Source organism: Tasmannia lanceolata, unplaced genomic scaffold (genome assembly GCF_043159265.1).
Source record: "Tasmannia lanceolata isolate RefF3 unplaced genomic scaffold, GAP_Taslan_0.1 ptg000019l, whole genome shotgun sequence".
Lineage (NCBI taxonomy): Eukaryota > Viridiplantae > Streptophyta > Magnoliopsida > Canellales > Winteraceae > Tasmannia > Tasmannia lanceolata.
In genome coordinates this window covers 19,292,333-19,302,988 of record NW_027518696.1, presented here as the reverse complement: position 1 = coordinate 19,302,988, position 10,656 = coordinate 19,292,333, and the positions used below count along the sequence as shown (strand labels likewise).

General features: G+C 36.9%; 1 protein-coding gene across 1 annotated transcript; it reads right to left on the bottom strand.

Moving 5' to 3' along the window:
• Positions 1–271: 271 nt before the first annotated feature.
• Positions 272–8,960, bottom strand: LOC143853038 (B3 domain-containing protein Os01g0723500-like). The gene is made up of 4 exons (XM_077362740.1): positions 8,653–8,960; positions 7,537–7,951; positions 2,700–2,977; positions 272–917 (listed from the first exon to the last, which is right to left on the bottom strand). Exons 1-4 carry the CDS (start codon positions 8,734–8,736, stop codon positions 642–644), a joined length of 1,053 nt encoding a protein of 350 aa, XP_077218855.1. The 5' UTR covers positions 8,737–8,960; the 3' UTR covers positions 272–641.
• Between the last annotated feature and the right edge of the window lie 1,696 nt (positions 8,961–10,656).

Genomic DNA, 10,656 nt, shown 5'->3' with positions numbered 1-10,656 from the left:
GATAACATAAATAAAAATGGGTGAAATGTAAAAAGTAAAAGAAAAAGGAAGAAAAAGAGGAAAACAGTATTTTGAATCATAAGATGCCCCTAATGGGTGAATAGTTTTGAAATTACCTTTCTTCAGTTATTTCAGCTACTCACTGTAATTACCTTTCTTCAGTAATTTCAGCTACTCACTGCAAATAAAACTAACCTAAACTTATGGTATTAACAAATAAGGATAAATTGTGGTGGCATTAAAAGAGGCCTCAAGTCACTCTCAAACCTAGTTTGCAGGAAAATGGGAAAAAAATATCAAATAAAAAGAAACCATAGTCTTTAGTTGAATGTAAACATCCACAAACTGGCATAACTACATATATATACACACAGGTACCTGCTATAGATGCACAGTGCTGCCCAGGCAAGGCACAAGACAGCCCAGGTGAGCCAAAAGAATTCTTAAAGGAAATATAACTAGTAAAACATACAAAAAGTATGCAATTTTTGTAGTAAGTTCTCTTTCAACTAAGAAAAGATATATACAGAACATTTATCCATCAGTATTTAGTTACATACCATGTCTGGGTAGAAACATCTTCCTCCTCTCAAAATGGAAGTATTTAGTTACATACATAACTTTAAGCATACCAAGAACCATCAGAAGGCTTGAGATATGATCTGTGCCTTATTTTCTTCAGACAAACGGAGAATATGCACAGACATTTTGAGCTTACCCACAAGCTCAAATATGCAGGAATCTCCTTCTTCAAGATTGTTACCCCGTGCAAAGGCAGTCCACCCACGAGATATTGAGTATTTATTACTATTGTAAACAAGCAGCTTCACTTCCCATGCCTTCCCTTTCGGATCTAGGAGGATAATATTGACTCTTTTGTAAGGAAAATGTGCCCTTGCGAAACAAATTGGTATGTCCTGCATAGTTAAAGCTAATCAGTAGAAAACAGTTACTGAGACAACAGCATGCAAGTCAATCATGATAAATGTACCAACTAAAGCATTGATTACTACACAAGGAATGCTAATTTCCTATTCTTCTTTTTCTCATGAATTCTAAAACTGCCCGTGCAAGCCAGGAAGCGGGAAGAGTTTATTATGACCAACCCATCTCAAGATTAATCTCCCCTCTCTTCTCTTCCTACAAATTTACCAACAAAAAGAAAAGAGACATCCATGCACATGCACACGTGAGAGAGAGAGAGAGAGAGAGAGAGAGAGAGAGAGAGAGAGAGAGAGAGTTCTTACAAATTACATTGAAACCAATTCATTACTACAAAATAATATTCACAGTTCATTCCCCAATGTAGAAATTTGGACCTATTACCCATGGTTCTTTGAGATATTCACCACAAGAAAATTCTTCACCAAGCACCGATCTGTACTAGCTTAAGCCCCAACTAATTAAAACGACTTCTTATTGATATTTTTTCATAAAAACAAAAATAAGCCCATACAGACATCACCACCAGCACCATAGATCACTTGAGGACCTCTATCAGCTTTCTAGATAAACATCCTTGGCTAATGAGAACCCAGAAAGTCCCAACTAAGTTCCTCTCCTTATTATATTTAGTACCCTTGTACTTCCTCAAACAACCTCCCCACCCTCCACCCCGACCAAAAAAAAAACACCACCAAAAAACTAAAAAGGAATTTGAACATGAAATTGCAGATTTAGCAGTCTTAATCTCCAAACAATTCATGGATAAGATCCCTCACGGAGCACAACCGTATTACTTCTAGCATTCTTAATCCTAAATGCCATATAGCACCCTAAATTTGGACTTTGTTCTTCTTGAGGAAAATGCCCACCTGATGCAAAGCTTGGTTGATCCTCTTATCTTCACTATTTTTTACTCAAATTATTCCAAGTTCATTGCGTAAAATATAAAGTACTCTATACACAAACTTTGATTAGAACATTTAGAAAAATCATATAACTTAACCAAATTTTCAAGTCCTCACTCAAGCATATAAGCTGCAAAGGATTATTTGAGCATTTGTCCAATTTTTTGCTTTATTCTTTGATATTGAGACTACTTAAGTCATTGAAATGCTGAAAAAGTTCTATTAATTTGTAGATCGTACTCAGAAGTCAGAACACCTGCTTAAAATGGATGTCCAAACCAAGCAAGGGTCTCACCTGCTCAAAGCCTTTGAGAACCCTAGACTTGTTGAGTGGGTAGAGTGTTATAATCATCAATAACTGGCATGCAAGCTTCATGAATAATCAGCAAATCTCAAAACACGTTCTAAAAATGACATACAATCAAAACATATCCAAGAGTAGTTAATAGGAGCAAACCAGGTCTTTTAATTTTTTTGTCTGTCAAAGGGATACAACCAATGCCCAAAACAGCAAATTTGCAGCATTCCCTTATACCTCTCTACTAAGTGGGAGATGCAGAAGAAATGACACGGCTACTGATGACAGAAGCTCCAAGGATGATAAATGAGGGGCTAGATGGGAATTTTTATTTACTCCAGAGACGCATAGCTCCAATTTTAAAGCATCCACAAAGTTTAGCCTCTAAACACAATTGTATGATATAATTTGTGTTGAAATATATTTACATGATGAAAGGCAATACAATATATACGTTATCAGAATACTCACGTCACATATAGGCTTGATGGAGATTAAAGGGAAAAATTGAAAATGAACTGAAGACATAAAAAGTGGCAAAATAGACTCACCACAACGAATCCCCTACGCACATGACACGAAGTGATAATTTTCGTAAAAAATGGCAAATTAGAGGTAAAGGAGCTGGCTGTTTCCAGGACTTTTCCTTTTTCTTCTGACATAACATGATGCCTTCTTCTCAAATAATGAACTTTTCCTTTTTCTTCTGGCATAACATGTTGTATTCTTTGCAAATAATGAACTCTTCCACCAACACTAACAAGTGGGTCAAGATCCTCTGTTTGAATCCTTAAAACCCCATCAGGTATATGAGATGGCTTATATTTGCCTGCATCATAAAAAAAAATTGTTAAATAAACCTACGGTAGATCATTGAGAAGCAGATAACTGATAGCTCTATGATTGCAAATGAGATCGTGGACTACTATGTCAAGAAGGGGAAGAAGGGCATATTATGTAAATAGAACATGGAGAAGGCTAATGACCGAGTGGAGTGGAAGTGTCTCCTTTACCTCCTGAGGAGGATGGGTTTTGGAAGTCGATGGTCCTCATGGATTAGGAGGTGCATTTTCTTCAGCTTGCGTCTAAAGGATTCTTCAAGTCATCGCATGGTTTGAGGCAGGGGGACCCCCTCTACCACTTCCTATATGTGATCATAGCGGAGACCCTTAGTAGACTGATCAATAAAGGCAGAGTTAAATTTAATTAAAGGCTTTAAGTCGGGCGAGCAGAACTTGGTGGTTTCTCATCTGCAATTCACAGATGATACTTTGATCTTTAGCTTGTCAGAAGCAGAGAAAATTCTAACCTCAAGGCGATTCTATGGTGCTATGAGTTGATCACAGTTCAGAGATCATACTTTAGTAAATCAAGGCTGATTCTATCACTGAGCTTGCGAGGGTTCTTGGATGTAGGGTAGACAAACTCTCGTCACCTTACTTAGGCCTGCCTCTAGGCGTGGATAAGCTGAAAAAGAATGCTTGTGACCCTATTGAGGAGCAGGTGGAGCACCAATTGGATACTTGGAAGCACAATATGGTGTCATTGGGGGGTCAAATAACCCTGATCAAGGCTGTCTTAGCGATCATTCCTATCTACCACCTATCAGTGTTCCAATATCCCATGAGTATTGTTCACATAATTGAGCAAATTCAGAAAAGGTTTTTATGGGATGGTTCGACTGAAAGTAAAAGTTCCACCTTGTTAGTTGGAGGGCGGTTTTCATGCCTATAAAGTACGGAGTGGGCATAAGAAGCTTGAAATATGTCAACAAAACTGTTTGGGGGAAATGGCTCTGGAGATTTGGGGAGGAAAGACTTCATTTGTGGTCTAGGGTGATCGAAGCCTATTTATGATTCTGAACTGGGCCAATGGCCATCCTAGGACGGGTTTAGATGTAGTGGAGTGAGAGTTTGGCAAGATATTTTAAAACAAAAACATAAGTTCTACTAAGGTATCAGACACATAGTGTATTCAGGCAATCAAATTATATTCTGGTATTACAAATGGTGCCAAGCTTTTGCCCTTAAAGACACATTCCCAGACTAATTCACAGTGGTGGTGGATAAAGAATCCTTATTGAAGGAGTGCTTCGATTAGGTGGATGGAAGAATCTCTTGGAAAGTGAGGTTTAGGAGGAATTTCTTCGATGGGGAAGTGGATCGGGTGGCAAGTCTTTTGCGGACTCTAGAAGCTTGCTTCATAAAAAGGACAGGTGAAGATAAAAGGGTTTGGATATGGTGCTCGTCTGGATATTTAGGGGCTGTTTGATTGCGGAAAATCTAACCTTGAAGAAGGCCTTGTCCCGGAGTGCCAGTTATTAAGGGTAGCTTGTCCTGAATTAGCTTATCTAATGTTTGTCGACTTTGTTTTCTATCTTGGAATTATTTTTGTCCATTGTTTGTTCCATGCTATACTAACAAGGAATAAATAATTTAGAAGAAGATTAAGTGAAGGACACTCGCCGCAACTAGAGCAACCCTACCTCATAAAATGACCAAAATACCCTTATCTCAAAGAAACTAGTTAAAATCTCTTCTCATAGAAAATGGCCAAAATACCTGTCTTATGAAAAATGACAAAAATTCCCGTCATAGAATTATCAAAGTACTACAAATCTCTCATAAAAAAATAATCAAAATACCTTTATCCATATGAGGTATGGGGTGAATGAAAGAAGATGGTATTTTTGTCATTTTATAAAAGATAGGAGTACTTTGGTAATGTTTTATAAAATAGGATTTCTTAAAATTTTTGATAAGATATTTTTTATCTTCTTCTATGAGATAAGGGTAATTTGGTCATTTTTAGGCAAGACTATTTTTCCATTTTTCTCATTAGATAAGGGTATTTGTGCCATTTACAATGAGAAAAGGCTATTTTGGATAATTTTATGAGATATGAGTACATAAAATTGTTCTAGGATTTTTTAATTATTAGTTATTTATTATTTTTCTTATTTTTTAATTTTTATCAAACTTAAAATGGCTTTTTGTAAGGGTATTCTGGTCATTTTCTATAAGGCAAGGTATTTTGGTCAATTTCCCTGAGATACCGGTAATTTTATCATTTTCTACAAGATAGGGGTATTTTGGTCATTTTATAAAAAAGTGGTATTTTGGACATTTTCAATGAAATGGGATATTTTGGTCATCTTCTATGAGATAGGGGTACATTGGCTTTTTTTTTTATGAAATATGGGTGTTTTAGGATTTTTTTTCCTTTTTTAGGACTTGTAATTTTTTGTCCTGGATAAGTGAAATTCCATCTCTCATCTAGAATTTCACTTGCCCTCATTTTCTAGGTTAAGTTCATAAGTTGAGATTGTTTTTGTCCAGGACAGTTGTTCAACAAATGCTGAATAAGCACTTGTCCTCGAATAAGTTCTGGCCCCAAAAATTATCCTGAAATCAAACAGGCCCTTAGTGTCAAATTTTTCTACTCTGATTTGGCTATGAGTTCTGGCCCTCGCTTCTAGCCAGGGTGTGGAGCATTCCAGTGCCTCCCCAGGTCAATGCCTTTGGTTGACTCCATTTCAAGACAAGATCCACACTGTAGATCATTTTCACAAGTGGCATATGTTGATAGTGGAGCATTGTGCCCTTTCTGTCCAAGCTGGGGAGACAGTACATCATATGTTTCTACATTGTTACACAGCCAAAGAAGTATGGGGTAAAACCTTACGTAAGTTTCGCTTATTGTGGGACTTTTCCCAAATATGTGATCGATCTTTTGGAGGAGTGGTCGTGTGTGCCTTGGTGTTCAAAAGGGAAGACTCTTTGGAAAGTGGTGTTACTTGCCACTTTAGTGCTTTGGAAAGAAAGGAACGCTCAGGTCTTCAAGGGCACAGTTAAGTTGCCTCACATGGGTCAAAGCCCTCCCGAACTTTCGGGTCATATCTTATCAGTTGTGGCATTGTTGGATAAATATTTGCTTTAGCTATGAGGAGAGGCCAGTGTCCTCACTAAAATGGGAACCTCCAGACCCATGGTCCCTTAAGCTAAACTTTGATGGATCCCGTCTTGGTGACCCTTGTAACCCTGGAACAGCGGAAGTAGGAGGTCTTCCAAGGGAAAACCAAGGAGTTACTAAGAGGGCATTCTCAGGCCCCATTGGAACATCGAAATCGAATGAGGCAGAGGTCAGAGCGGCATTATAGGGCTTTCATCTTTTAAAGAGGCCATTCATGGATAATCTCCTGGTTAAAGGAGACTCCCGGAATATAATTAGGTGGCACGACGATAGTTGTCCTCCCACTAGGAGGTTCGCGCTTGGATCAACGAGATTCTCGAGTGAGCAGAAGCGTCTCGAACTCGCTATAACCTCTAGGCATGTGAGGAGATCAGCCAATGGTATGGCTGACAGATTAGCTAGGGCGGGAATGGCCAGAGATTCCTTAGAGTTGTTTGACTTTCTTCACCCTAGACTCCATTTTTAGTTGTTTGCTCTTTTTGTTGCTTTACCTATTTTCTTAAATGGCCATCTGGGTCCTCTATTCTTTGTCCTTTTCTCTCTTCAAAAAAATTTCTTGCCATTCAAAAAATAACTAAACCTTGTGGTAGATTTATAAATTAGAAATGGAAGCAGCTAACAGAAGCATTAAATGTCAACTTAAAATGAATTGTCAAGCATATCTGCGTACATTCTTTACCTTAAGGCCATGTTTGCCAACCATGAATTTTTTTTAATGGAGTATTAGTTTACTAAGTGGTGAGAGAGAGGTACGGAGACTGAGAGATGGAGAGAAACTGAGAGGGCAAGAGTGATGGTGCAGTGTGGCTGAAAATAGGGAAAAAACTCTATTTTGAGTACAGTTTTTCTTTTCCGTGTTTTTTCAGCCACTCTGCACCATCACTCTTGCCCTCTGAATTCTCTCCCTCCCCCACCCTCCTTGCCCCTTTCCTACCACTGGATAAACTAATATTCCATGGAAAAAAATTTCATGGCTGCCAAACATTGCCTAAATAGATAATTATTCCTCAAAAAAAAAACATGAAGTACATACGAAATAATAGTGACTTTTTTCTAATTTTGACCTGCAAAATCTAATTAACGATAATCTCATGTCCAGGATTTCACATGCATCTAGAAACTATTTGCAGGGCTGTTCATGGAGCAATTAAGTATTGTTAAATGCAAACACATGAATACTTATTTGGGCAAGGAAAGGAAGAACATCAAGAGAACATTGAAGATACATGATACCTGTAACCTATGTGAAGAAAATTGGAAAAACTCATCCAAAGGATACAGTTGATATCCTAGGTTGGCGGCAATTCTTCATATGGATTACAAATTCAAGATGCATGAAATATTATTTCGTTCACAGGGTGAAATCTTCATAAAGAACTATGAATAAGATAGTTCGAATTAGTTTCTTCTCCTTACCTCGAAACGAGTCACTTGGATGTTTTTTCGAGTCAATTTCACAAGCTTTTTGCAGAGAGACGAAGTGACCAGAATCCAAGGACTTCTTCGGCGGCTTACCTGGTTTTTTAGGTCGATGGAATAAAGTGGGTTCTTGAAAACTGTTGCTGGTAAAAATATCTTCTCTCTCACACGCAGTTTTATCAAAAATTAGTACACTAAAATGCATATTTCCATCGTATCTAAAAACTAGAAAATCAGAAACCCTCAAGGAGTGGGCTTTGGCAAATTCCTGCCAACCATCCTGCAGGTATGTACCATTGAATTTTCTGCTTAATCCCACATGCCAAACCCTACTTGTAGGACCCTCTAGAATGGCTTTTCTTTTAAATAATGATTCCTTTGAAATATGCTTCATGAAAGCTGGTGGAATCCGCTACAAATTCAAAAACAGTTACAGTTTCAGCACACCATTTGGGGATCAGAATAATGGGTTATTGTCCATTTTTAACTTCATGGGTAAATGAAAAAGAACACAAATAAAAAGAAAAAAATAGTACTAATCAGGAAGAAACAACAGAGAACAAAACAGACCGTTAGGCCCTGTTTGGATTGCAGGAAAATTATTTCTTGAGGAATTTTTTTCTTAGATCTTTTTTCTTTTATTTCACAATTTTGGAGAGAAATGATAAATTTTAGGGATATCGTTATGCATAAAGGTCACTGAAACAACTTAAACTGTGGTGGCACAAGTTACTTTTTTTCATGTGTATTCAATCAATAAAATCGCATAAAATTTTAGAAAAGTTTTATCTTTTCCAAACTTTTACAAAAAATTCCTCCAATATCCAAACTGGGCCTTAAAACAAACAGATGCAACATCAATTTCATAGCAAATTTAAATACAGTTACAAATTCACCACACCATTTTGGGTTCAGAATAATAGGTTATTTTGCATTTTTAACTTCCTTGGTAAATGATAAAGAATAAAAAGTAAGAGTAAAAAACCAGTTCCAACAGGAAGAAACAACAGAGAATATAGTGTACCACTCATTTCAGGAAAAAAAATCGCATGCAAAGAAAGCAAAAACTAAGATTGTCATTTGGTAATAGAGAGAAACAAAAAAAAAAAATACCAGACGGCGGGAGAAATCTCCCAAGAGAACTTTGAAGAAGTGAGGCTTCTTCCTTTCCATCCTGTTTGAAGGTGGCCTTGCCATTCTTGAATCAAAAGAAGGGGATGAAGTGCTCTGAAATGCCTCCTTTTAGGAACCCAATTCAGTTCAGTCAAATACTGCATTTGGATATGGGATGGTAGAAAAAGTAGATGTTGGCAAGTGGCATCTTCTTCCCGAACCCCAAATGTGTGTGTGTGAGATAGAGAGAGAGAGAGCTTTTGCACGATTTCACATGAAAAAAAATGTTAAACTTTCAACAACCAAGGTTTTAAATTTCACGATTTCAAATGAAGCTTTTGCACGAGCCAATGCCGTTTTATAAGCCTTTTTAAAAAAAAAACACTTTTGTAACAATTATTTGCAAATAATCATAATTAATTTCAAAACCATTTTCATATAAGGTTATATTCAAATAAAGAAAACATTTCCTACACACTTGTGTAGGTAAGTTACCTACACACTAGCTTAAAATACATAGGGGGCCCACATTGTTTGGGTGATCCAAACTATTCATTTGAATGGTCCTCACAGAGATAGGGTGTCCACAAAAAATCAGATCCATAGGATCATCCCAACCCTACGATTTGTGGAGGTAAAATGGACGTGTATAAACCTTCACAAATTAGTCCATTTTTTGCCTCCATAGTTTGAATGGTTGGGATGATCCTATGGATCTGATTTTTTGTGAACACCCTATCTATGTGAGGACCATTCAAATGAATGGTTTGGATCACCCAAACAACGTGGGCCCCTATGTATTTAAGCTAGTGTGTAGGTAACTTACCTACACAAGTGTGTAGGAAATGTTCTATCATTCAAATAATGTTTAGAGGTATCCAAATAGGCCCTAAAACCTGAGTTTGGCAGTAATTTTAAGTCTTTTTTTTTTTTTTTACCTTTGTTCATTGTCAAGGGCTATAAATTCAGCCTGACATCGACTTATGTTTACAATTTAGGGGAGGTTGATATCTCACCTTTTTTAATCATTCCACCTCTTTCTATTTGCTTTGTTCTGTCTTTTTAATTTGCTTTTCGGAAGGGATCGAAATTCATTTTTGTTCACCCTCTGCTGTGCCCGAAAAGCAAAGGCATGTAGTTGAAAAATTGGAGGTACCTCGTTACTGAGCAGAGGAGGCAAAATGAATAAAATAAATTATATGGGCCAGTCGATCGCCATCGTAGGAAATACATTACTTTTATTACTGTCAAAGTGGATGATATTCACTTTGATCCCACGAAAAGGCTATTCCCGGCTCTATTTTTATAAGAAAACAACCACCGAAGACAAGGTTTTCAATTTTGGTCTTCACCAAAACCGAAATTTTAACTGAAATCTCAAAATTCGGTAAAGGCGCTCAAAATGGCGGCTTTTTGGGCCAAAATTTTCGGTAATTTTGGCTGAAATTCTGTAAGGAGATAAAAAAATTAATATTTTATCAAAAAATTTACCAAAATTTCCTAAATTTCTACCCAAATTTGGTAAATTTGGCAATTTCGGTTAAGGAAATCCTAAATTTCTGTCTCCGCCGAAATTTAAAACCTTGTAAAAGGTTTTAAATCGAAACGGGATAAACCTGAAACCGTCTATAATTTCGGCTGAAATTTTGATTTCATTTTTCCTGAAATTTTGGTCTGTAATTTTAGGAAAACCCCAAAAAATCTTTGAATTATTCTATTATTTAATATTATCCCGAAATTTCTTAATTTTGAAATTTTTTCCTGATTTTCGAATTTAAGCTGACTTTGCCCATTTTTTCGACCTTTTGTCGATTCCGAAATTTCTTAATTTTGAAATTTTTTCCTTGTTTTCGAATTTAAGCTGGCTTTGCCCATTTTTTCGACTTTTTGTCGATTCAAATTTTTTTTTTTTCCTTCTTCCACTTCTCCCTATTCTTCTTTTTCTAGGGCGATGGCGATCGTCGAACCGCGAAGTGGCAAGAGCTTGACCAGCGGAGGAGAGGA